This window comes from Arvicola amphibius, chromosome 3 (assembly GCF_903992535.2).
Source record: "Arvicola amphibius chromosome 3, mArvAmp1.2, whole genome shotgun sequence".
Taxonomy (NCBI): Eukaryota; Metazoa; Chordata; class Mammalia; order Rodentia; family Cricetidae; genus Arvicola; species Arvicola amphibius.
In genome coordinates, this window is record NC_052049.1 from 136,562,657 (window position 1) to 136,590,638 (window position 27,982).

At 40.3% G+C, this 27,982-nt stretch overlaps 1 protein-coding gene across 1 annotated transcript in view; it reads left to right on the forward strand.

The window, feature by feature from the left end:
• Vps13c (vacuolar protein sorting 13 homolog C) overlaps positions 1–27,982 on the forward strand; it is a 157,683-nt gene that overhangs the window by 92,002 nt on the left and 37,699 nt on the right. The window contains exons 44-63 of the mRNA XM_038321759.1: positions 1,557–1,861; positions 2,909–3,056; positions 5,048–5,198; positions 6,984–7,093; positions 8,227–8,396; positions 9,694–9,941; positions 10,881–11,110; positions 12,255–12,347; positions 15,232–15,597; positions 15,948–16,034; positions 17,771–17,920; positions 18,079–18,343; positions 19,132–19,292; positions 20,290–20,411; positions 21,070–21,364; positions 22,607–22,996; positions 24,303–24,407; positions 25,083–25,247; positions 26,237–26,365; positions 26,631–26,764. Coding sequence (XP_038177687.1) covers positions 1,557–1,861; positions 2,909–3,056; positions 5,048–5,198; positions 6,984–7,093; positions 8,227–8,396; positions 9,694–9,941; positions 10,881–11,110; positions 12,255–12,347; positions 15,232–15,597; positions 15,948–16,034; positions 17,771–17,920; positions 18,079–18,343; positions 19,132–19,292; positions 20,290–20,411; positions 21,070–21,364; positions 22,607–22,996; positions 24,303–24,407; positions 25,083–25,247; positions 26,237–26,365; positions 26,631–26,764 — 3,824 coding nt within the window. The remainder of the gene's footprint in view (positions 1–1,556; positions 1,862–2,908; positions 3,057–5,047; positions 5,199–6,983; positions 7,094–8,226; positions 8,397–9,693; positions 9,942–10,880; positions 11,111–12,254; positions 12,348–15,231; positions 15,598–15,947; positions 16,035–17,770; positions 17,921–18,078; positions 18,344–19,131; positions 19,293–20,289; positions 20,412–21,069; positions 21,365–22,606; positions 22,997–24,302; positions 24,408–25,082; positions 25,248–26,236; positions 26,366–26,630; positions 26,765–27,982) is intronic.

Sequence of the window (27,982 nt, forward strand, 5' to 3'; positions counted from 1 at the left end):
ATAAACAGCTTAAAAGAGGAAAGACTTGTTTGGATTCCAAGATTAATAGGCCTTTGTCCATGATTGCTTGGCTCTCTTATGTGACAAGGGAGACCATTCTGATGGAATGTGTGTGCTGGGACAGGGCTGCTGACTTCATGGCTGCTGGAGAACAGAGAGGACAGATGGGGCCCAGGCCCCAGTGTCCCCGTAAAGGGCGTGCCCCCAGTGACTGCACTTCCTTCCATCAGCCCCTACTCTAAAAGCCCTGGTGCGTCAGTAGTGTTACAGCCTTGTAGCCCAGCCTTCAGCATAGGATCTTTGGTGAGCATTTAAGATTGGGAGCATAAGAAATGGTTGTATAATGAATGCCCAAACTCTGAACAGAATGTTCTACATAAGTAAATATTGTACTTATTTATTTTTCTAAATAACAACGTGTATTTTTTAAGATTTATTTATGCATTATGTATATAGCATTCTGCCTCCATGTATGCCTGAGTACCAGAAGAGGGCACCAGATCTCATTACAGATGGTTGTGAGGAACCTTGTAGTTGCTGGGAATTGAACTCAGGACCTCTGGAAGAGCAGTCAGGGCTCTTAACCTCTGATCCGTCTTTCCAGCTCCCTTTAAAATGTTAACTATGAAAACGTTAGAGAATGACAGTTTATGTCATTCTCTAACGTTTTCATAGTTAACATTTTAAAATACAAAAGTATTTTATCTTTATTTATGTTTGTATACACACATATGTATTGTTTGCTTTTCTGTACTTGTGAGTTTTGTTGTTGTTTTTGTTTTGTTTTGTTTTTAGAGACAGGGTTTCTCTGTGTAACAGCCCTAGCTGTTATGGAACTAGCTCTGTAGACCAGACTGGACTTGAACTCAGAGAGATCTGTCTGCTTCTGCCTCCCGAGTGCTGGGACTAAAGGCGTGTGCCACCACCACCCAGCTTGTTTGTTTTTTTTACAGAGGACCCCATATAGCCCAGACTGGCCTCTGTGTAGTTCAGGATAACCTTGAAATTCTGATCCTCCTGCCTCTACCTCCTAAGTGCTAGGACTATATGTATGCACTACCACACCCAGCTATTATTTTTATGTATTTTATTGTTTGTACTGTTTGCTATTGTAATTTAGGGCTTTCCAATATTAGTTGTTTGGTAAATGCCCTAAGGTCATTATGTAGTTGAAGAGCGAATATTGAAATTTAGAATTTTGATTATATTTGTGATTCCTGTTAATGATTGCAAGATGATAGGACAATAGACAATCAACCATATTTGTACATCTCATGTGCATTACAAAATCTTCATGAAGTAGCTGCTAAAGCATTAGTTGCCAAGAATAAACTTTATTCCTGCATCCCAAAAGCACAAGAGTGGAACCTGCTTTGGGAAAGAGTACTAACTTCCTTTTCACTTAAATTCCAGTGTAAGATGCGTAGTCATTCCGAGGAAAGTGGGTGCTTAAAGTCACAAGTAACATTTCTCTCACGTGTGCTCTCTGTTGAGCTAAATGCTTCTGCAGGGTTTTCCTTGGTGCACTGTGTCTACCTGCCATTCTCTCCGAACAGAGCTTCCTCAACAATTTCCAGACTGCCAAAGAAGCCTTGAGTACAGCCACAGTCCAGGCTGCAGAAAGAGCTGCATCCAGCGTGAAGGACCTGGCGCAGAAGAGCTTCCGGCTTCTGATGGACGTCAATCTGAAAGCGCCTGTCATTACTATTCCCCAGTCTTCTGTGTCTCCTAACGCCTTTGTAGCAGATCTTGGCTTGATCAGGGTTGAGAACAAGTTTAGCTTGGTTCCTGTGGAGCACTACTCTCTTCCCCCAGTGGCTGAGAATATGAGCATCCAGCTTACTCAGCTGAAGCTCTCCAGGTTTGTGTGTGTCGTCTGGCTGTTTATTGCTTTCTGTGCATTTCCAAAAATTTATTTTCATCTGCAGTAATTACTATGATAATTCATAATTCTCGTTCTGTATTTATTACAATTAGCAAACTGACTGTTGCTTTCTGGCCAGTAGTTAATAGTAGTATGCTTTGGAGGGCCTGTGTTTTGTCTTAATAATTTTATTGTATTTTTCCATTCTTTAAAAATGATTATAAAATTAAAATTTCCTAATGAGGAAGGGGCAGGGCACATGCCTCTAGGTCCGCCAATTCAGGATGCTGAGGTGGGAGAGTCACAAGCTCACAAGTCTGAGACGAATTTAGGCAACATAGTGAGACCCTATCTCAAATAGAAAAAGAGCTCTATACTTAGTAAACATTTGTTTTGTTTTTCTTAGTTCTACATAGCTATTTATTTTTCTGTGTGATAGAGAGGCCTTCCTGAATTGTAGTGTGATTTAAGATGTTCATTCCCAAACCTTGTTAGGCTTAGGAGTTCCCAGTGAGGCATCCAAGAGTCCTTAAATCAAAGCATGAAAACCTTGCCTCTGTTGGACAGCAGTACTTACTCGGCTGTGTAAATGGTTATTGGCAGACAAACTAGAAATGGCTGTTGTTCTGTCTTAATTAACTTGTAGATTTGGTATGTTTTTCTTCTTGAGTTTGGAGAAATAATGCCACCTTAAGACTAAATACACAGTGACTTCCTTAATTATCTGGTTTCGGAAAGGTATGGCCTTTGCTTACACATCATTGGACTAATGTCCTATCATACAGTCCTGGTAACAATAGACACATTTGTCAGACCTGATTTGGAGTTTATCTGAGTTTATTGTTTCAAATAGCTATGCATATAAACCTGATTTATCCTGATGGGTTGATGCCTGAAAAGAAACATGTTCTAAGATAATCCTGATTGTAGCTTTTGAGCATTTAGGGAAGTGCTATAAAAACATACAACATATGGCTGTTTCATTTTAAGATATAAACTTAAAAATTCGTGGCTATTTATAAGGAATCCTTGTTATTCCTTCAGAACTGTTTTACAGTTTGACTCGCTCCAGCCTGACATTGAAATCTTAGAACCAGTGAACATGCTTTTATCCATACAGCGGAATTTGTCAGCAGCATGGTACACACAGATTCCAGGCATGGAGATCAAAGGAAAGCTTAAGCCTATGCAGGTGGGTGTGTAAATTACAGAAAGTGCTGGGTAGGGTTGTCTTGTTCTCAGTGCAGTCTCTGGTGTGTCTGAAAACCAGCAGTGAGGTCCCACACTGTTCTTTATTTCACTGTAGTTAGACATTTGGTAAAGCCAGGATGAGGCCTGAGATGATGCCTGTGTGTATCCACTGAAAATATATATTTTTTGAATTGGAAAGTTTGATTAAACTCTATGTATGTATGTAAGTACGTACGTATGTACGTCCATACGTACCTACCTATCTACCTACCTACCTACCTACCTACCTACCTACCTATCTACCTACCTACCTACCTACCTACCTACCTACCTATCTACCTACCTACCTACCTACCTATCTACCTACCTACCTACCTACAGTGTTCTGCTCTGCCTGCATGTAAGCTGCAGGCCAGAAGAGGGCACCAGAACTTATTACAGATGGTTGTGAGCCACCATGTGATTGCTGGGAATTGAACTCAGGACCTCTGGAAGAGAGCCAGTGTTTTTAACCACTGAACTGAGCCATATCTCCAGCCCGAATTAAATCTGTAATGTAGTAAAATTGTCAGAGTATTCAAATTGATGCTCAGATATTACATTCAAAACAAAAGTGTCCATGTTTTGTTCATCCATGATTTGCATGTATTGGGGTACAATAGTTTGACTAGTATTGCACTGTATAGGGGAGGGGCCCTCTTTTATTTAGAAATAGTTACTTGAGTAGGCATGTGCCTTTATTTGGGAGGCAGCAGTATTTTTAGTAGCATAGTTTAGGTCTGTCTAGGGTTTTGAGGTCAAGGGTCAAACCAGGAAGGAAATCAGTGAATGACTCTAGTAACATGTTTCCAGGATATCACTTCAAGAGTTAGAAACTGTGGGGCCACACGAGGTGTGGAAGGCCACCTAGTAGATGAATAGTTTGTCAAGTTAGCTGCTCTCAGACAGGTCTGATATCTTGGCTGACATCATAAGTAAGAAGTTTTAAAGTTGATGCCATACCTGTTACCAGAAAACTGGGGCTTAGAGTAAGCAAAACATCCTTATTACCTGGTGCTTCGTGTTCCCCCATCATCGTATAGGCAGGAAGCTAGACAGTGCTTGAAGAAGGTGCATGCATGTGTTTTGTGTGTGGCTAAATGCAAATGCTTAAACAACTCATGCACAAGTGCTTATACAAGCATTGAGGACTGCTGTGTGTGTTGAGGGAGGGAGGGCTGAACAAGTAGGAGATGGGAAGCTTCTAAGCAAAGCCTGAGCTGATGGGTCTTACTAACCTGTGGCAGTTTCCTTCAGCTGGCTGCTCCGTGTCATTCAGCTCTCCACCATAAAGATGCTATTATTCATGTCCTAAAGATAAAAAGACTTGCATTAAAGAAGCAGAGAAACTTGGCTCACACACAGCTTAAAGGCATAGAGCTGATATAAATGTGTCTCAAGAGCTTTTTAGTCTTTTTATCTTCACATGCCCCTTTGTGAAGGTAAAAAGGGAGCTGCTGCCTTCCTAGTATGCATGATGTCTTAGAAAGTTCTTGGTAGTTGGGTTAGCTATTATTGGAAGAGGTGGCATTTTTGCTAAGCTACCAGATGTTTGTGTATGTCCAGTTGTGTCTGTAATGAGAACAGAGCTATAGGGCAAGAGAACAGGTCAGTGCTGTAGAGACTGGAAGCTGAACGTGTCCCTGTGTTGAACTTGAAGGGAAACAAATGATAGCAAATGAGCTGGTGCTGGATGAGATGAAGGAGAGTGGAGCCTGGAGTGAGGCCTAGGAATAGGGTGGCGTGGTCCCAGGGCAGACAGGAAGTGCATTGGCTGCACTGGAGGTGTGTTGTCTCATCTCCTAGATGAGACACAATGTTTCTCTACTGACGCTGTGGCTTCAGCACATGTGTTTTCTCACGCTCAAGTAGATGAATCATTCATTCATGAAGCTATAAAATCATAAATTTTTTTTTCTTACATCAAGTAAACAAATTTTTGATGGTTTTCAGGTTGCTCTCAGTCAAGATGACTTGACAGTTTTAATGAAAATTTTGCTGGAAAACCTTGGGGAAGCGTCTTCACAGCCAAGCCCTACCCAGTCTGCACAGGAGGCTGCAAGAGTGAAGAGAGATACTCGGAGTGGGCCTGACTACCTTAAAGGTAAAAGCTGATGAAGAGTTTTGTGTTGGTATTGAAAAATTAACAACATTGTACACTGTTCTCTGTTAGCTGTGTAGCACAGTGTTGTGAAAAGATTCAGTACTCTTAGTGTTTACTGTGGAAGGTCTGCTGGAGTTGGGGCCGGGTGTATACATTGTCTACGGCAAGGGGAGAGTCAGTTGTTCTTGCCTCCACAGTGAGTATTTGTTCTTAGCTTGTGGAAGCTAAATTTGCTGAATTCACCGGGCACTGAGGTGGTCCCTACGTGAGAGAAAACACAAAGTTGGCAGGTAGTGTGGTAAGATATGAGAATAATTCAGAGAGAAAAGAGCCTTGGTGTGTTGGCTGACCCATGAGGAAGGAAGGTATTCTCTTACAGTAATAGCTTTACACCTGGCTTTAGTGGGGAATGATGCTCTGAAATGTGCCAGGAAATTTCTGGGTTATTAAAATTAAAGCTTTTAAGAGCACTGTGGCACTTTAAATTTAGCCATTTTAGTTTTAGAATTTCAGTTATTTTGCTCTTTTCTAATAGTTCTTGAGGAAGTCTCTCACTTTGTAGGCCAGGCTGGCCTCAAACCTGTAATGGTTCTGCTTACTCAGTCCCAGGGTGCTCGAGATACAGGTGTGCCCCACTGTACCCTGCTGTGCACTGTCTGTTATTTAGAGTCGTTGATATGGAGAGCAGATGTTATTATGAGACGGTCAGTAGGTGATATTTCCACAACTGAAGCAAGATAAAGCACCCTTTGTTCCCACGAACCTCTCTAGAGTGCTCCTTGAGCTTTACTGATGAAGCTGCCATTAGTAATTACTATCATGGTGCCAGCATTACTTCCATAATTAGGCTGGGCATGTTTGGGGATTCTCATACTGTGTGAAACAGGTTTCTGGTTTAAATAGCGGAGGCCAGGGTCATCCTTTGAGTTTGGGTTTGCCTCGGGTGTAGACAAATGCTGGGTAAGTAAGCTGTTGTTAATAGGACACTGGAAATGAACAAACGTGGGTGATGAATGGTCTCCTTGAGTTTGGCTGTAATCAGATTTGTGTTTCTGGTTCTCATTTTATGGTTATTTGTTCAGATAAAAACTGCACATACAGTGGCGGAACAGAAATTAATTTCTGTAAACACAGAGCCAAAGCCTGAGGGTTTTCCTGCCTGGCAAAGTCTTGATTTTCTAGTAATTTTTCTAAAGAAGGGCCCCTGGTCTCCAAAAGGTTGTAGACTTGTTTTATCTGTTCTGCATATCCTGTCTGTCTAAAGACGGGAAGGAAATGGAAATTACTTCTGGAGTCCCCTCATGTCAGTATTCCGAGGCTTCCCCGTCATGATGCACTTCAGCTCTGCCAGTGAGCAAGGCTAAGATGCCTCAAAGGTCATGGAAAGTGTTCTTGGCCCGCAGAGATCTTTTGGCAGCTCCCCAGTCTAGGCAGTGTTTGATGTCACTGTGCATTCAGCTTAATACCAACTAGTTAGGGAAAACACGCTGTGACAACAACAAACTGCAGTAACAAGCCTTACTTTGAAGGGATGTTTCAAAGAGTTGTCTTGATATTATTTAAAGATTATTTTTTCCTGTAAACTACCTCTGCCATTTTGCCCTTTATTAACTATATAGGGATCAGTAATTGCCATTTTTATTAATTGTCTAGTGGGTTATTTAAATATGATAGAAAGTATGATATAAATTTAGAATAATAATTTATCATTCTAGCTTTAAAATGTTTAAAACAGTGTACCTACCTAAGAGCCGTGTGTTTTCTTATTTATCCTTGAACCGTCAGAACAAGATTTGACAGACCCAAAGGCCCCTGTGGATCAGACTGTCACCCTTCAGTTTGGCTTCCACTTTGACTCTCTGTCCATTGTCCTTTACAACAATGACAGCCACCAGGTAAATTGTGTGTATGTATGTGTGTGTGTGTGTGTGTGTGTGTGTGTGTGTGTATATGTGTGTGTGTGTGTGTGTGTGTATATATATATATATATATATATATATAGTTGCTAGAGATGATTCCTTTGCTCTTGAGAGTATTCAGTTTTTGTATGTTGGCACTTTTTGTTTTAACTATTGATAAAATTTAGTGTATCTACAATCCCTGTTTGACCTGAAATTTTACGTGGTTCATATGCTCAGCCTTTCCCCTAGGTTTCCAATCTTACCAGGCCAAGAAAGGTGTTCAGGGTTTCTCTCTCTCCAGAAAGGCAGTACCAAAATGCGTTTATCCATCACTAAGAGAGGAGTTTTCCATATAAGTGTCTGGCCATATGTTTAATTTTATACAACAGTAGTCATCACTATTTAGGAAGAATACTACTGCCTTTGGAGCCTTTCACGATTATGTCCAGTCAGTAATAGATAAGTATGTATATAATAGGTCAGCAGTACTTTAGAAAGCTATTTTGTAATGCATAGTATCTTATAATAAATATTTTATAAATTAGTTATGTCATATGTTAATGCCCATAACATGTCATATAATGCCCACAGTCCATATCTGTTATAGAGTTTATATCTGTGTTCATATGCATTTCATAGGCTAGTTGCACTTTTTATTTTCTGGATGTTATACAGTGTTTATACATTTCTCCAGTTGAGCTTTGTGATAATATCTGTTGTTTGTGAAACCAACTGCCTAAAGTTCTAGTGCTTGGTGTTTGTGCAAACCTCAGCAAATGCCTTTACTGAAAGTGCAAGCTCCGCACGCTCTTTATCTCACTTACAGATAGTCATCTGTTGATCCCAGCCTTCAAATGCTGCTGCTCTCTTTGGCTTCTTTCTTCAACCTTACTTTTTAGACACTGCATCCTGTTACCTTTCTTTGGTTTCCCTTAAACTTTCCCCTTGTAATTCCTCACTGTTTTATATGAGTCACTGTTTTATATGTCAGTTCCATATATGTGATTCAGCAATTGGAAATGTTGTGAGTTGGTTTGCATTTAAGTTCTGTATTGAGGAATGTGCTTAAATATATTTGGGTAATATTTAAAGCTCATGTATTCCTTTGCTTGAAAAATGTACTACAGGAGTCCAGACTTTCATTTCATAATGACAGTTTCCGTCTTGGTGAGCTCAGACTACACCTGATGGCTTCTGCAGGGAAGATGTTCAAGGATGGGTCTATGGATGTCAGCCTTAAACTGAAGACATGTACTCTTGATGATCTCCGAGAAGGAATCGAGAGAGCAACATCCAGGTTTGTCAAATCAGGGTTTGTGTGCAGGGTTTCAGGTGGATGTCAGCCTGCCATTGAGGGGTGTGGACCCTTAGCAGAGTCTCTCCTTTGGTCTTATTATCAGAGCTGTGAGAAGACATAATGGTGCTCTCTGCTTCAAACTTTAAATGAGAGGGGGGTTTATTAGTAAAGCCAAGTGCCATTTTAACAATGAGAGCTAGAAGATTAAAGAGTTTTAATGAGTTGGTAATGTATTTTTCCAGGTCATTGCCAGTAGCAGAATTATTATTATTTAGAATCCTTAAATTTGTGTATCCTTCTCTTTCCTTGTTTACTTTGTCTTTCAAACCAGTTCTACAGAATTTCTTCCAGTTTCAGTAGGAATATATGCTGTAGCATCATCATGTTATCAACCCATGTTTAAAGATTAGCTTATGTCAGTCTGGTGTGAAGTATGTAACCTAAGTAGCTTAATTGTGTTTTTACTACTTTCTCATGGAATGAGATGTGTCATATTTTGTACTTTTTGTGCAAAAGACTATGTTGCTATTTAAACTTGGACAGCATTGTCTATTTCCTGGATTCTGCTGAACCCCGTGACTTTCAGAAAAATGAACAAGCAAGGAAAGTTTGCTCTCATGTAACCTGCTTTTCTAACTACAAATTTCATGGCCAGGATAGCTGTCCACAGATCTTTAGGCAATAGTGTTGGGTTGATTGATGAAATCATCTTTAGTAGCCTTTTTCTCTTCAGCATGAGGAACCATCATAGATACGGATAAACACTTGTTAATTTGGGTTGCACTGAGCACAATGGGAATAAATCTGATCTCTTCCACATATGAGGGTATATGGGAATCATCATTTTAGATGTTGGTAAACACTTGTTGATTTGAGTTGCATTGAGCATTATGGTAATAAATTTCATACAGTAATCCAATTATATAAATAAATTATTTCAGGGAGATTTTATTTAGTACAATAAAAAGGTTGTGCTATATTTTGAGGGGACTACATTCATATATTGTTGATTGCCCACGATCATTTCTGGCACTCATTGGTTTCTCTAGTATTGCATTATAATTACAGAATATCCCATAATTGTTTAATCACATGAATCTTTCTTTGGAGATTAGGCAGCCATGTCTTGGTTTCTAATTGGGTGATTATATTCCAATTAACATCGTTCTTTTTCTATTCAGATTAGAAACTGAAGGGTGAAAGAGAGATGATTAAAATGCAAGGGAACATTTTCATTCCTTTGTTATCTGAGCAGGAGAAAAGGAGTAAAATAATGAATGGCGTGTTTGTTTTTCAGGATGATTGACAAAAAGAACGACCAAGATAGCAATAGTTCTATGGTTGATGTAAGTTATAGACAAGATAAAAATGGAAGTCAGATCAATGCTGTTCTTGACAAGTTGTACGTGTGTGCCAGCGTGGAGTTCCTGATGACCGTGGCAGATTTCTTCATCAAAGCTATGCCTCAGAGTCCAGAAAACATAGCAAAAGAAATACAGATTCCATCAAGACAGACAGCCGTGGGGAGAGTCAAGACAGAGAAAGGTTAGGAGAAATTACCTGTCTGTCTTGCATGAAGATGTCTGTATTCTAACAAAAATTAGAAACAGAACCAAGAGGTGGAGAATTTGAGAAAGTAAAATTAGGCTTGTAGATTTAAGCACATTTTTGTAATACTCCAGTAAGTAAATGTTTTTAAATGACGTAAAGTACGGAGTTAACCAGTTAGTGGCCTGTTTTATAAAAGGGAGTCATTTATTCAAACATCATAGTGCATTGAATGGCAACAGAAAAGCTAGAAGGAGGAGGTGGGAACAGGAGAGGACTCAGTGTGACTGACCCGGAGCCCCCTTTAGTCCCTTAAACTTCGAGGAAGACTGTGAAAGCCTGGAAGAATGGTGGAAACCATTTTCCACGTGGTAGTTTTTATATTCCGGATTTATCAAGTATATTGTTGACTTCCTGTGTTGAATTTAAGGTTGTTTTAAGGTTAGATGTGTTTGATTTATTTTCTTTAATGTAAAACCTGGGAAAGTCTCAAAGAGAGCTTGTATTGGCAAGATTGGAACATTGCTTTCCCATTTGCTGTGACGTTTTTAATAGTGGTCATGCCTGATAATGCCATGTTTCCTTCTGTTAGTTTCTACTGTGGGTCGCGTGGCACGGAGAGTGGTGTTTTTGATGAAATAGAAGTGAACTAGTGACAGTGGTTAATCTCCTTCATCCGAGTCTTTTCCTGACAGCTCTGTTCTCTGCTCCTTGCCCCTGAAGCTGTACTCAACACATTTTGTGTTTGTTTATATGCACACACACCTACATTCCATATCTAGGAACCTCCTAAATCATGCCATTTATAAATGCTCCAGTAGCAATGACCATCTTTGGCTAGACTTCTAATTGAATATATATATATATTCAGCAATGGATAGATGGTCTGTTGTGAAGATTTACATTAAAATTTTTCTGTCCCTGATGTTTCTTCAGATGATTCTGTAAGACCAAATATGACCTTGAAGGCCATGATCACAGACCCAGAAGTGGTGTTTGTTGCCAACCTGACAAGGGCGGATGCTCCTGCTCTGACAGCCTCATTCCAGTGTAACCTCTCCCTGTCAACGTCCAGACTCGAGCAGATGATGGAAGCGTCTGTGAGGGAGCTGAAAGTGCTTGCCTGCCCCTTCCTGAGAGAAAGGAGAGGGAAGAACATCACCACGGTGAGGAAGACTGTGGGCACTGGTGGTGAAGCTAGTGAGAGAGTATCATTCTAGACTCTGCTAGGGAGCGCTTGGCTGAACATCACAGACATGGGCTTTATGGTTCTGGCCCTGACATGGAAAATATTGGGAGGCTCAGTCACTGCCACCAGTGACAGAAGTAGGGGTGCCTCCAGGTGAACTCTTTTTATCGTTGCATTTCTCTTGGATAGGTTTCGAATTTTATGAGGACCCAGTGTCATTTTTTCCCCTCACCTTTCTATTTGTTCTCTGTAGTACAACCAGTGAGTGAATGAGAAAACAAATGTGGTCTGAAAAAAATGTAATTGGAGTCATGTGACTAAAAGAGAGGGTTGTATTCTGTTGTTAAAAGTTAATTTAAATTCTGATTTATGTTATTTTTGAAATTTGTGATCTTAGCTTAATTAGCTTACTTATACCAATTATTTTTAGTGCCAAATCTATAACTTTATGGTAAGAGAATCTTATATTGCTTGGCTCACTTGCAGCTTTGTTTTCAATTTGGGGGGTTCTGGAGGTATGTTGTAAGCACAGAGACGTGAAGCCCAAGCTTCCACACTTGATCATGAACTATTCTTCGACATACGGTCTTTCACATGTCACAGAGAGCTAATAGTCGTCACTTCACTGAAGACAGGTTCTAATTAAAAACCACCATAGATATGCCGTTGCTATGGCCTCATTTATTAAGAGACAAAGTTACTTTGTATCTTTAATGATGTATGTAGGATTCTAGTTTTCATAGGTCAGTCCTCAAGTTTGAAGACTTGAGATCTGTCCCCAGAAGGACCCTCTGTGGTGTCCGTAAGCTCTTAGTCTTCATGAAACATCATGTGCTTACTGCACTCTAGGTGGCAGCTCATGTTTATAGTTACCTCAGAAGTGCATTTTATGTAGGGCATCATAAATGATAAGGAAGGTGTTTTACCGAAAAGGGAATACTTTGGAATAGAGTCCTTGAATTGTGCCAGCTTTGATTTGGTATAGAAGAGCGTCTCTAAGAGGGGCAGCTAATGCGCCTTTGCTTGCCGTAGAGCTGGGCTTGTAATAACGTTCTTATAACTGTATGATACATAATGGATCCATTACTAGGGAAATGTGACTTTCCTTTTTTTGTTTCTAGGTATTACAACCCTGCTCTTTATTTATGGAAAAATGCACATGGGCTTCAGGGAAGCAGAACATAAATATCATGGTTAAAGAGTTTGTAGTTAAGGTTGGTGCCTCTCATACACATTCTTTGACTGGAGGTTTGTTTTTATTTTTACACGGTATTGTATATTTTTAGTGCTTTGCAGCCATATCTTTTGGTGTCTCACAACCCTGACGTTATTTCTGGGCACTTAATTGGTAATCAGGATAACTCTGTAATTCAAAGATCTTTTCTTTAATATGCATGCTTATTTGTGCTGTTTTGGAAAGAATATTTTCTCAAATAACTTTATAAACATTGTTGTTTTATTTACTACCGTGCCTGTGTGCATGTGTGTATACACATATATATGCATTCTGTGGTACCATATAGAGTTCATACGACAAATTTCTGGAGTCAGTTCTTTCCTTCTGTATCTCCTAGGAATTGAACTCGGGTTGACAGGCTTTCATGGCTAGACTTAACCCATTGAGTCCCATAGTAATACCTTCTATCTGTAAATGATGAGAGTCTCTCTCTTTTCTTCTATTTATTGCATGTGTGTATTGGGCAGGTTAAGTAGGTGTGGAGAACAGAGATGGATGGGCAAAGAAGGGAAGAAAGGATGGTGAGATGATGTTGAGAATACTATATTTGTAGTTATTTGGTTTTTATTTGCTAGTTAATTTGATTCATCTTAATAATTATGTGGTTAAATATTCTGTATGTCTTCACAAATATGTACAGTGGCAGGTATATACCTGAGATGAATTATTAGGATTTATTTTGTTTTAAACCCTTATGTAATGTATTGCAATGAAAAAAAAAAACCCTCAGTATTTTCTAATAGCATTCAGGTTCTCTTTTCCCATTTTCTTATGTCTCACTCGGTGTGCATGATGAGTCAGAGGTTGGCCTTTGGTGTCTACCTCTCTTTCTCTCCACCTTATTGTTTTGAGACAGGGTCTTTGTTTAATCGGGAGCCCAGTGGTTGGCTGCATTGGCTGTTCAGCAAGCTCCCAGGTCCTGCCACAGCTGGCTTTTTTTTTTCCAACATTTTTTTATTGATATTTATTGAGCTCTACATTTTTCTCTGCTCCCCTCCCCACTTCAGTCCTCCCCCAAGGTCCCCATACTTCCAATTTACTCAGGAGATTTTGTCTTTTTCTACTTTCTACTTCCCATGTAGATTAGATCTGTGACTGCTTGAGAGCTGAGTCAGGTACTCCTGCTTTAAAGGGAACACTTTACTCAGCAGGCATTTCCCAGCCTGGCCTTTAAGTTCTGAAGCTTGACTTTGTGTCCATTTACAAGTGGGAATAGAGAAGCATTCTGGGTTTTTTCTTTCCAAAGTATGAAAAAAAAAGAAGTTTTTTTTTTTTTTTTGCCAGTAATGATAGATCAAAGACTAATAATGATTGAACTAAGGCTTAAATTGATTTCATCTGCAGTTTTGTGTAAATGACAGTGTAGTTTTCTTACTTTGAAAAATATTGGATAGTCTTAACTTGTGTTTTGCTAACTGGTAATGAATTTACCAGCTTAAATACATGGAATGCTAAGTGGAGCAAAACCTTTGAATTTACATGTATTTTTCTAAGCCATTAGGTTAATTGCTAGAATAATATTTCATACCTGTACATATATTTATTCAATAAAATTTATTTATTTTTCTTTTTTTTATTTTTGAAACAGGGTCTTACTTTGTAAACCCTGCTGGCTTTTAACTCACAGAGCTCTCCTGACTCTGCCATCCAAGTGTTGGTTAGGTTAAATATGTGTGCCACCGCACTCTGTCAAACATTTTTTTCTCTTACTGTGTGTAAAAATGTCCTGTGTAGGGCATTCATAGTTCATTTCTACAAGAGAGTTAATGACACTCATAGGAGAAAGAAGGAAAACGGTGATCATAGCCTTTTGTGCAGGCAGCACATGCATCCAGGCCAGTGCATACGAAAAGCTCGCTGAAAGCTGGCCTTCCTGAACTGAGTCTTCAGAGTCCTTAGAAAGAGATTTATGACGAGGAGGAAAAGGCTATCCCTATAGGACTGGCAGTGTGTGCAATGGCAAAGTGTGAAGAAGCTGAACACAAGAAGAGCTTAGGGGGTGGTCCCTGTGGCCAGACAGATGGTGTGGTAGAGTATGAGCCTAAGTAATGTTCATCAGGCCAGGGAAAACAGCGGTCTCAGCTGATGATAGGTAAGGAAGCAGTGTGTGCTGGCTGGAGTCTGCATGTCTGTTCAGCCTGTTAGAGAAGTGGGGGTTAGAGAAATGACCCATAAAGGACTCCTTCTAAGTTATTTACCCCAAGGTGTTTCAAATGCTGGAGAATTCTGGCTAGCCAGTCAAACAGCCACTGCCTCACAAGGAGCTTTTTGTACCCAGCCAAGGAGAGTTTGAATTTATTCTGATAGTGCTGGAAGGTTTCCAGGGATTTTTAATACAACAACAATGCTTTGCCTACATTTGGTGTTAAAAACAGTTGTGCTGGTGGCATTTTTGGGGAGGGGGGCTGAGGGTGCTGGCTGGATTATAGGAATTACTTGTGTAGCACTGAGGTAGAGATAGGAATGAGAGTGAGCCAGGGCATTCTCCAAAGATGAGCAAGCATCAGTAATCCCGGATAGGATGAGAGGGTCTTCAGTGTCATCCTCCGGCTTCTGACCTTGATGAGTGAAGTTAGCTAGGAGCATGGTGAAAAAGCTGTGTTCGTGTAACATTATCTGGTTCTGAATTAGTAGTTTCCACTTTGAGTTTGACTGTTGATATAACATGAGCTATTTAATTTCCTACGATCTGAACTGAGATTCTTAGGCAGTGAGTTTAATTCCCATTTTCTTACTTTCCTTTGTTCAGAACTTAATATATTTAAATTTGTTACTTGATTTTTGACTTTTGAAGCCATGTATTTCAATTTTCATTTGGAAAGGAATCTATTCTGAATATATTTCTGCTTTCCTTTTTAAAGATCTCACCTATAATCCTTAATACTGTGATGACCATCCTGGCTGCCATGTCTCCAAAAGCCAAAGAAGACGACTCGAAAGACACCGCCAAGGAGACGGACAATCTCTGGGCCATCAAATCTGTTACTGATTATAACTCTTGGTTTCTTGGTGTTGACACGGCAACAGAAGTAACAGAAAATTTCAGAGACTTTGACCATCCACCCATAGAGGAAAACTGTGTGGTTGCTGTGGAGTCAGTTCAGGTCACCCTAGAATGTGGCCTTGGGCATCGCACCATGCCCCTGTTACTGGCAGAGTCTAAGTTTTCTGGAAATATTAAAAACTGGACTTCTCTAATGGCTGCTGCTGCTGACATGACATTAGAGGTACGGCCGCATGGGCACCTCCAGAGCACAGCTGGAAAGCACCGTTGCAGATGTGAGAGAGACAGCTGCAGCAAGTCTCCATGTGAATAGATAGTATAGTCTAATGTTTAATGCGATGGTGTAGAATTACATGTTATAATTATTCTTAGAGAATATCTTGCTAAGTAGTTTATTGACAGTAGAGCAATGGAAAGGGGGAAACTACATTGTATTTTGTGTGTGTTTCTTTAGGTGGGATTTTAAAATGGCTTTTGATATAGAACAGTAGCTTAGTATGCTTTTTCTGCTGATTACATAATTATATGATTAATGTTGAACAACCAAGTAATTGAAATTCTGCACCTTTTCAGGTTCACTATTATAATGAAATCCATGCTGTCTGGGAGCCACTGATTGAAAGAGTGGAGGGGAAAACACCATGGAGCTTAAAGCTTAATGTAAGGAAGCCAGTGCTTTGCTCAGCGTGATACCAAGCGTCGTCCTTAGGTGTTAGTTCAGGGATTTCCAAGATTTGGTTCAGGGTCTGTGAACCCCTTAAAATGTTCATGAGGTGATAACCCCTTTCACAGGAATAATGAAACATCATATGTAATTCTTACTCCTATTTTCTCATGAAATACAGTACAGTTTTTGAGAGACTGATTACGGGAGTTCGGTCTGAATGTGTAGCACAACTGAGAATTCATGTCTTACTGCAGGCATTCAAGACACTTGTCAAAGTCTCTCTTCATGTTTACATTTTTAAGATAGTTTTTCCCACTAAAACGTTGATACAAGGGTTAGCTCTCCCACTCTTAGGACCACAGGACCAGCTCTCCCACCTGTCACAGGCCACGCCGCCACAAGACAGATGAGAAGTGGGGAAGCTCTCCCATGTTCACAACTTAAGACTGGCTCACCGACAGAGAGCTAACAGAGATGACTCTGTTGTGCTGCCCTTGCAAGGTGTAGGGCCCGCTCTCCCGAATGTTGTGGCTGGTAAGGGTCCAGGACAGTTCTATAATGACCACAGTGCCCAGCCTCGAACCAGACCAATGGCCTCTTACAAGGAAAGATAAATGGACAAAGGGGTTCATGGCATGACTCACTATATCCAGCTTCCATGATGAGATTTTTAAGTTTTCTCCTTTCTTTTCTTTTATTATTTTTTTCTTTTAAATTTTATTTGAGGGGTGTGCAGGGGCAGAGAGTGGATGTGAAGGGACAGGGAAATGAATGGGACCAAGATACAGAATATGAAAGACACATAGAATATGAATAGTTAAAATATAATTTTTATTTTTAAATATTAAAAGTGTGTTCTCAGTTTTAATTTCTAATATAGTATATATTGGTAGATAAAACTCACAAATGGAACCTTTTTAATTACCCAGTGATTTTTAGGAATGAGCCTCCCAAATTAAGAATTAATATTATTATAAACTCTGTTTTTGACATTTATTATTTCAGAATCCTTGATCTCAAAGTATGCTTTTCTGTGTGTGCAGGGATGTGAGGAGAAGTGTGCTGTCAAAAGACCGCAGTCACTCGCCTCGCTAGGTCACTGATGGAGGAGCCTCACTTCTAGAAACAGCTATAGCAAATTCCCTTTTAGAGATGACCACTCAGTTACCTTGTATTCCTACTCTTTCTGACTAAAGCAGAGGCAGTATCTGGTCTACCTCTCTCTGGCATAATGAGACTGAAAGAATTTTTAACACAGGTTTTGAACTGCTATTGGAATGAAAATGTGAATGTTATCTGCAATAAATTTAATCCAAAAGCTTACCATATTACTTACCAAAAAAGTAGTAGGAAAAAATCATCTTATTTCCAGATGACACCACTAACCAGTTAGACTTTGGGGTCACTTTTAATTGCTGAGGAACTCCAGTCATGCATGCTCAGGAGCTAGCTTACCACAGCAGTGCAAGGAGTTAGAAGGTGTGGCTGAGTCCTCATGTTTTGTCCTTAGCAACACATTGAGTGTTTCCTTTCCATGGCCTAAGTGCAGAGAGAAGGCTGCTGGTCTTCGCTGAATCACAGGGTTGCTCTTTGTGGTTGAAAATGAGATTTTGAGGAGACATATTGTAAACTAACTAGTTCAGCTGAATCCCTCAGTGTTGAGCTTTTAAAAGCTACCATTGGCTATTTAACTGATAACTTAAATTCTGTATGGTGTTTACCTTCCTAGGTGAAGAAGAACCCGATCCAGGATAAAAGTTTGATGCCGGGAGATGATTTTATTCCTGAGTCACAAATGGCAGTTCATATTTCTTCAGGAACTACGATGAATATCACAATATCCAAAAGCTGTCTTAATGTTTTCAACAATTTAGCAAAAGTATGTGTGATTCTTATTTGGAACATTTCATATAGGATTTAAGAATGAAACATGTATGGATTTTTTTTTGTCATCAAAATAAGTTTCAAGGAGACATGTAGCCATGGTAAAATGAGAAGTACACTGCTGGGGTTTCACTGTGCTGTGTTCCTTTGCAGGGCTTCTCAGAGGGGGCTGCTTCTACTTTTGACTACTCTCTAAAAGACAGGGCTCCTTTTACAATCAGGAATGCCCTAGGTGTTCCCATTAAGGTGCAGCCCAATCGTAACCTCAAGGTGATGGGTTCCCCTGATAAGAGTGACATTTACGATGTGGACACTGGTCAGCATTTGGAGCTGGAATATGACAGCCTGGAACCTTCGCGTCAAGGAAAGCTGTCGATTCTGAGCCGACAGGAGAGTTCCTTCTTCACACTGACCTTTGGTATGCTGCGCTTCGGTGTCTTCAGAGCATCGCAGGAATTGTGGCTGCTTATTTTTGATAAGTCATCCGATACTATTTTGCTGAAGCGATCCTGTGAAACATTTGTCAGAGGTTGCAATAAATAGTGGATAACTCATTTCTGAGTTTCTTCTAAACATAAACTTGACCTTAATTAATAAATACCCGTAAACCTTGATTATTACTATGCCCTAAATAATAAGTATTATGTTTCAAAAAAGGATGAGCATTCAGTTCAGGGAGAAAAGTGGTTATAGTCAGAAGTCTAAAGCCTTGATGGTAATGATACCATTACAAAGACAAGGGAATTGTTGTTATCTAGTTGAGAGAATAAAAAATAGGTTGGATTTTATTTGTTTTTAGTATATTTAACCCCTCACTGTTTGTAGCAAAAGTTTTATAATATTGTCTTTTTTTAAAAATCTCAAGAGTCTTAGAAAAACATGTTTTCTAACGATAAACAAGCATACGCTTGTCATTATTGTGGCATGTTATTATTTTGCTTAAGTTATTTACTTTTTTGGTGGGGGTGTTTTGCTTTCATGTATGTCTGTGTACCATGTATGTGCCTAGTGCCCTTGGAGGCTAGAATAGGACCTCAGATCCCCTAGAACTGATACTGTAGGTGATTGTGAGGTACCATATGGGTACTGGGAATTGAACCCAGATTCTCTGCAAGAGTAACATGTGCTCTTAACTCTGTAGGTCCAGAGTTTGCTATTATTTAAAAAGTGAATATTATAATTCTCTTCTCCTGTGCTCTACTTTAGTACCACATGGCTATACGGAAGTGGGCAGTGTCCCTGTGGCCAGGCCTGGCCGGCGATTGTATAATGTACGGAATCCCAGTGCCAGCCGTTCTGATTCTGTGTTGGTGCAGATTGATGCGACAGAAGGTAATAAGGTCATCACTCTCCGCTCGCCTCTGCAGGTAATGCTGTGGCAACGTGTGTCCCTTTGGGCGCGCTGGGCATTCCGTCATCTAGCTGGGTGAGGGAGGTGCAGTAAAACTCCCTGAGCACCTCTGACGGTTTAGAAATAAATGACTAAGCGAAACAGCTTCTGCTCCTACCTGGTTCTGGTACTATGATTTATTTTAAATGACTTGAAAGACAGTTTCATGCATTTATTTATTTACTTATTAAATAAAGTCCAGTGTTACTGCCCACAAACCCATAACCACTTATGTTCCTTTAGAGATTTGGAACACTTAAATATCTAAACATTATTATGTTCTTTTAGGAATTTAGAGCCGAGATACTATATAATTATGGTTGCTTGTCAAGTAGGATAACCTTCTGTTCTCTTAGTAGATCATCACTTGAGGATAGATTTTTCAGATGTGTGTTAGGTGTTTGAAATGACCTACTCTCATGTAAAAAAAAAAAGAATAAATATTTTCCTTTCTATTTTTAGGGTTATACTAAACCTTTTAGTCTTTCCAGCGTTACTACAGGCTTAATGTGTCAGTGTAAAGAACATTTCTCCCTGCCTAATGCATGTGTACAGATTGGAGCTATTTCACAGTCTGGATTGTTAGCTGCGGCACACACTGCAGTGCAGTCAGGAAAAGAGCTCCGTGGCTTTGCTCGTTTCTTTGTCACATGGAGTGGTAATGGGAGGCTGTAATGGAGAAAGCGTGGCTGCAGTCTTCAAGAGTGCTGCATCCTTCATAGTGGCATAGACTAGCAATACACACGTGATTTGTAGAGGATGTGGCGATGTCAACTTGTAGCTGTCACTTATACATTAAGTTCAATGTTTACATGTAACACTTAAATACCTAAATATTCTTCTTAGCCCATGCAAATAGCTTCCAAAATTAAGTCAAAGCTTTCTAGATCTACGGTAAATCTTCGTGCTACTAATGCTTTCTTTTTAACTTATATATCACTTTAAAGGAAACATTTATATATCCATTCCAACAGATTAAAAACCACTTCTCGATAGCATTTATCATCTACAAATTTGTCAAGAATGTTAAGCTGATGGAGCGCATTGGAATAGCCAGACCGGAGGAGGAGTTCCACGTCCCTTTGGATTCCTACAGGTATGCACAGCTGTGGATGGAGTAAGCTTCCAGAGGGGATGGTGGTCACCAGAGCTGGGATGGATGGGTGCTGGGAGCTCGGGCAGCACCGCCGAGGAAATTCTAAGTCTTGGGGGCATTGGGATGGAGTGAAAAACAGTAAGTGTGCACAGTTAGATCGGGTGTGTGGAAGTACCATAGTGAAGCCTGCTAATGTGTACAATTAATGTGGGTTGTTAATTATATACATAAATAAATGTTATAAAGGAAAATGAACTTGTGTCTTCTAGTTTTATGAATTGGATCTCTATTTTAGGGAGAGCAGCCTCACATTTTTAACTCTTCTAGCCATACAGCAGACATTTTTAGGTTATGTAAGAGTTTATCCTTCAGAGCAGAAATACATATGTAATCATTGAATTTACAGTATAATCTCTTTATCAGATATTTTATGCTTTACAATTTTCTAAGATTACATATTTTATTAGCGTGCCTTTATAGTCAAAATGATAATATTTTAAGTTGTCCTTCTTCTATGGGACAGCTCTGTCGCTTCAGGCATGTTCTCAACTTTCTTAACAGTAGTTTCTACATTTGTAACAATGCCAGTGCCCACCTTATTGAGTCATTGCGAAGACCCTGAGGTTCTTTTCCTTCCCTTCTCTCAACCCCTCTGTAGATGTCAGCTGTATGTGCAGCCGGCTGGCAGGCTAGAGCAGCAGTACACACAGTCCACCACGTACATTTCCTGGAAGGAAGAGCTTCACCGTAGCAGCGAGGTGAGGTGCATGCTGCAGTGCCCTGCGGTGGAAGTCAACTTCTTACCTCTCATCGTGAACACGGTCGCTCTGCCTGATGAACTGAGCTACATCGGTGCCCACGGGGAAGACTGGGACCCAGCCTACGTTATCCACCTTTACCCTCCTCTCACCTTGCGGAACCTTCTTCCGTACTCGCTAAGATACTTGCTTGAGGTATGTGTCTCGTATTTGTACAAAGTGAATTCTCGTTCTGTTTTATGATGTCAGTGTAAGTCTGTGTTTTGTATTTTTAAGATGCATTTATTATCGCTAGCCTGGCACAACTTTGCCGTTTAGGCCTCCTACTGTGTGCTTTCTGTGTGTTCCCATGCTTCAGTCCTCACAGTGGTCTCTGCAGTGGGTACAGATCCAGGTCCTGCTTCTCGACAGGGGTGAGGCTGGAATGTAAACATAGGCGGTTCAGTTTCCCAGTCCCTGTTCCTTTTCTCTGCTGTGTCTCATAAATTAGAAGTCTCTTCATTATTTTAAGTATCATTACTTGAAGGAGAGAAAGATGCAAATGGAAATAATTCATCCTGATTTTTGCCTTAAAGTTCATGCTGAGATTAAAATTCACTATCTGACGTGGACACAGGGGTGTTATCAATATGACTAAATTTGCACATTCTGTGATGTTTTAAAATGCAACGGCTTAAGGAAGTGTCTGGAACCCAAAAGATTCCTTTCCTTTGTCAAACAATGGTCCCTTCCTGAGTTATGGAGACGAAAGTTAATGAAACGAACCAAATAGCATCTACACAAAAGAAGGCCGCAGTAAGGAAGCCTGGTTTCTATTGCCAGCTTTTATATTTTTGAAAGATGTATTTTTTGTTTTTAAGTGCTTCTGTGTACATGTGTGAGTGCAGCATTTGAGAAGTCTAGAAGGCCTGATTTCTTGGAGTTGGGAGGTGCAGGTGGGTGTGAGCCACTGGATGTGGGTGCTGGGAGCTGAACTCAGGTCCATTGCAAGAGCAGTACATTTCTTAATTGCTGAGCCATCTCTCCAGCCCTAGCATTGATTTTTAAAGTGGTTCTACCTTGTTTAGCCCGCCTTCTCTGGTTCTGTACGTGGTATGGGAACAGAAAGGATGAAACATGAATTCAGTGAGCTGGCTCGTTTTATGATCCAGCGCTAACGGGAACAGCCAGGGCACAGATCCAGTCTTTGATTCTTGGCATAGGTACAGGTTTTTCTCAAAGAAATAGGGTGATTTCGCTACAGATAGCCATAAGACACTGTGGCTGTGATACAGTGTTTCCTTTGGAGTCCTTCATAATTGCTGGGCATTTCTAATATACGAGCATGGTTAGACCTTGGTGGTCAGCCTTCCTTGGTGGAATATTTAGCACTGTGTAAAATACAGATTGTGTTATTAAGGAAGCTGGGTAACCATGGTTTTATGTGATTGTTTTTAGGGGACTGCAGAAACCCAGGAGCTTGCAGAAGGCAGTGCCTCCGATGTGCTCCACTCCCGAATCAGCGGCGAGATCATGGAGCTGGTTCTGGTGAAATACCTGGGCAAGAACTGGAGTGGACACTTCCGCATCTGCGATACACTTCCCGAGTTCTTCCTCGTGTGCTTTTCCTCAGACACCGCGGAAGTGATGACAGTCGACTTGTCAGTACACGTCAGGCGACTTGGCTGCCGGGTGGAGCTGTCTGTCTTCAGTCCCTACTGGCTAATCAACAAAACTTCTCGGGTTCTCCAGTATTGCTCTGAGGACATACATGTCAAACACCCGGCCGATTTCAGGGATATTGTTTTATTCTCTTTCAAGAAGAAGAACATCTTTAGTAAAAATAAGGTATGCTCTAGCAAGTTAAAATAGGAAAGCTACTAAATCTAGAGCCTTGGGAATCTAAAAGCATGTTTGGCTGTGTGTGCAGCGCCCTTGATATAAATTAAGTCCAAGGAGACTTTAAAGCCTGCAGAGTCCAGCTGGACGTTAGGAACTTGCAGCAGAAATCAGCTGAAGCAGGGCTGGCTCCACCATTCTTCAGGAGCTGTGGGATCTCTGCTGTTACTCAAGTCCTGCCAGGTGGAATGGCTCTGTTTTATTCTCTGTCACGGTACTGGTGTGCATGTGAAACACGCAGCAGTTGGACTGGCCTGTATCACTTGGGCTTCCCGGCGCTTCCTAAGTGTCCAAGCGTGGTCAGCACTTACCCCTAGGCTTTTATATATGCTGCACCGGCTGCACACAGTGCTAGTCTCTCTAATGTGACCAGTTTTCCCTCTCCTGTCTCATCTGCTGCTCATCCTTAGATTTTCTGTTTACAATGACTCTCAATATCCCAGTCATGTTGCTTGCAGTTCTGGGTCTCAGATCTCAGTGTACATTATTGTCACCCAAGTGGCTTTAGAATTGTTTGCTGAGTCACGTCCCTGGGTTTACTTTAGTAAAAGGTCTGGGCAGAACCTGAGAATCTGTATCTAACAGAATCCCAGGTGATGCTGCGGTCTGGGGATGACTGTTGAGAGTTTGGATCAACACATGACATTGGAATTGCCTCTGTGTGTGACTTTGGGGTGTCCTCATGGTTTTTTTATGATCTTGATGGGTGGGGAGGGGTGAGCTTAACTGCAGGGGTGCAGTTAAGTCTCTTCCATAGGACTTCCCTCTAAATCCCAGAGACACTCACTGTCTCCTCACCCCCTGCATTTTATGTGTGGTCTCGTAATTATTAGAATCGGCTTCCTTTTATCTGCATTGAGTTCAGTGCTCACTGAGGATGACAGCCATGTTCTGCATTCCAGTCTTTCACAGTGCCTGCCTTTTATTACCCGTTGAATGATGCCTTTATTTGCTAACACTTTTGTGAATTTTTTATCTGTCATAAATCTAGCATTGGAATATTTAGTACTGTGATCCTTTTAAAAAGCAACATAATGCATGTTTAAAGTCCTTATTTTCGTTGCTGAGGTGAATGGGAAAGTCAGACCTATCCTCCTGGTCTTTGTTTCCTTGGAATCATTCCAGGTGGTTGTGATTATATTTTCCTATGTTTCAAGATAGAGGGGAAATTTCCAGGGGTCTAGGATTTTTTTCTATGAAGTAAAATTAATATCATCTTTTAGATTTCTTATATGTGTTGTGTTCTCTGGTGTAGGTACAGTTAAAGATTTCAACTAGTGACTGGTCCAGCGGTTTCTCACTGGACACAGTGGGAAGTTACGGGTGTGTGAAGTGCCCTGCCACCAATATGGAATACCTGGTAAGAGTGTCTGCTTTATTACCTTTGGCTTCATATACTTTCCCATGCTTTAGTAAACAAACTGGCATCTATACTGTACAGAAGTCTGAAATCAAATTATTCTGGGGAGGACTGTCTCCAGATATTCTGTAATTACTGTATCAGAGCAGAACTTGAATTTAAGCATGGAGTTGAATCCATTGGATATGGCAACTTGGTTAATATTCAAGATACACTAAAATTTTCATTCCAAATACCCTGTCAATTATTTCTTAAATCTTAAGTGTGACTCCTTTGAAAATTTGAGTAATCTGGTGCCACATAATCTGATTACTACCGCTTCAGAATTCTAAGTTTATTGGTAACAGACAAAGCAGTAAAATTTGAGCCTACTATTTATAAAAAATTAACATTTGGATTATTTTTAATAAGTGAAAAAGACTGGACAGTAAATCTGTCATTGAAAGTTGTCATGAAGTTAGTGACCTGTGTTCTGCAGTTGATTTCTGATAAAGCTGATATAAGATACCAGGCCTTTTCTGTGAGAGACAGTGTTAGATACAGCTTTTATTTGTTACATTGTTTAAGAATTCTTACTTTAGATAGTTTAAGTTATGTGAGTGTGGTGTGTGTCTCCATTTTTGACAATGAACAAAGAGCATGAAAATGAGCTTGCTGTTTCCTTCCTTCCCTCAGGTCGGGGTCAGCATCAAAATGAGCAGTTTCAACCTCTCAAGAATAGTCACTCTCACTCCCTTCTGCACTGTTGCAAACAAGTCTTCCTTAGAGCTAGAAGTCGGAGAGATTGCCTCCGATGGCTCCACACCCACCAACAAATGGCACTATGTTGCTTCTTCAGAGGTAAAGTTCCCTAGAATACGACTGAGTCCTAAAATGTACAGATAAACAGGGACATAGAAATGTAAATCGCATGGATATTTTATTACACACTCTCATGTACATGTGTGTTAAGTATGACAGCAGCTTCAAAAGATCTTTACTTCATCCCGTTTGAAAGTAGGAAGTTTTTGGTAATTTTTGCCAGTAGCCTTGTCTCGATGGCTAGCAGCCACTCTCTAGTTCTTCCCACATGACTAAAATTGAAACGTGTTATGGAATGCATATAGAACCAATGTGCTGTATAAAAATGCTTGTCTTTGATGTGAGTTTGCCACAGTAGTATATTGATTCAGAAATAGAGTTTACCGAGCGTTCTATAATAGAAACATTCTGTGTTATATTAAGAACCAGCAGGCCCTGGTTATAGATGGAGAAGCAGAAGCTAAAATTGGCAGCTGCTCCTGGGGTCTGGACTTGCAGCCTGCCGTGTGGTCGCCTCTTCCATGTCTGCATTTGGCTTTCTGGTTTGTGTGAAGAAGACATTCTGTGAAAAGTCCTTTGTGTATAAATGAAGTGAATTTGACAAGGCACAAGAGCAAATGCAGTGAATGAAGGATATAGATTTTAAGTATATGAAGGCATTCTTAATCAATAAGCTCTTGGGCTTCTTATCATGTAATTGTTACAACTACATTTAGATTAATAGGTTTTTCTTCTGATGAATGTCTTTTGGTTGCATAATTATATCAATAGTGTTTTGTTTTTAATAGGATCTTGCTGTATAACCAAGGCTGGCCTTAAACTTGGGGTCTTCCTTTTTCAGTGTACCACCACCCCCCCCCCCCCCAGCTTATCAGTATTTTCATTATGAAGCAGAGAGGAATTTGAACAATTGTGATGGCATTTTACTCTGATTTAGACCTGAAAACTTGGTTACCCAGTGTGCTTAGCGAGGCAGCATCCTTTGTCACCGCACAGTGTCAAAACTGGCATTGTACTTGTGTTTTCAGTGCATTCCGTTTTGGCCTGAAAATTTGTCCGGCAAGCTTTGTGTGAGAGTGGTGGGCTATGAGGGATCCTCCAAGCCATTCTTCTACAACCGACAAGACAATGGCACTTTATTGAGCTTGGAAGAGTTGGTAAGTCTTCATATTGTTAGACACCATGTCTTTGACTTTTAAAACTTGCTTGGACATGCTTCTGTAAGCTGTGCTGTAGAGATCAGTAATGATTTGTAGGCCTACTGTGTGCATGTTTAATGCCAATATATGTTGGTAAGAATCAGAACCAGTAAGAACCGCAGAAAGGAAGAAGTGTGCTTGTACAGCTGATTGAACTGTGTAGTGGTTCATGTGTAACTGAGATTCAACTAGTACATTGAATGTGCTTTTTTTCCCGAGACAGAATGGAGGTATCTTGGTGGATATAAACACTGCTCAACACTCAACTGTCATAACCTTCTCTGATTACCACGAGGGATCCGCACCTGCCCTGATAATGAACCACACACAGTGGGATGTCCTCACATATAAACAGAGGTATGAGAAAAGGCTGTGTGAGAAACTCGATTTTTTGCTGTCATTGGTCCACGGTCCCTTCTGGAAAATGTTGGAGTTTCACATCCCAGATGTCTTCAAACTGTAAGGAGCATGTGGTGTTTATTCCTGATATGCTGGCAAGTCTTAACCCAGTATTCATAACATTTACATACCTATAGGAAAATTTACATGTACCATGTTAACCTGGGAGATGCTCTTAAAGGCCTCAGGCCTCAGTTGGTTGAAATATGTCTTTTTATCAAATGTCGTGACAGAAAACATAAGAAAATCTTTGGGGTTTTAGAAATTTCAAAATGATATGAACGACTGTGAAGTTATTTATTAAACATTATCCCTCCCTTTGTAACCTGGTAATGGTAAGTGAACCTCTCCCTGTAAATGCGTCTTCTTTGAGGTAGGGTCAGTAAAGGTTAAAGGAGTTGCGAGTTGTGGTACTGTGTCTATACTGGGGTAATAGGAATCTTGTTCTTGTTCTTGGAATGAATATTATCATCTGGATGATGTCATTATTTAATGATGTGGAAATAGTTTAAACCAAGCCTATGGCTCACTCAGGTCTGTAATTTTAGCTCTTTAGGAGGTTAAGGCAAGAAGATTGCAAATTTAAACCCAGCCCAGGTGACTTGGTGAGGTCCTGTCTCAAAATAATGCATGAAAAAAGGACCAGGGATATAGCTCAGTGATAGAGCACTTGCCTGGCCTATAAAACCATGAGCTTAATAAATACAATGGTGGGGGGGGGCAAGAAAATAAGGAAGGAGGGAGGGAAGAATAAGGGAGGAAGAGGTTGAGGAGAGATGTCTAAAGATTTTCAGCTATGCAACACATGTAAATAAATATGCATGCATATTCAAATTCACTTAAGATTTCTGTTTTCCTGTTATTACTTTTAGATTTTATTATTTATTTATTTATTTATTTATTTATTTATTTATTTATTTATGTGTATGAGTGTTTTGCCTGCATTTATGTCAGTACTGTATGTGTGCAGTTCCTGTGGATGCCAGAAGAGGGCATCTGTCCCCCTGGGACTAGAATTGCAGACAGTTATGAGCCACCATGTGGGTGCTGGGAACTGAATCCCACTCATCTGGAAGAGAAACCAGTGTCCTCAACCACAGAGCCATCTCTCCAGTCCTTGTATTTACTATTCTTAATTTTCATGATATGAATACAGGGAGAAACACTGAAGCACAA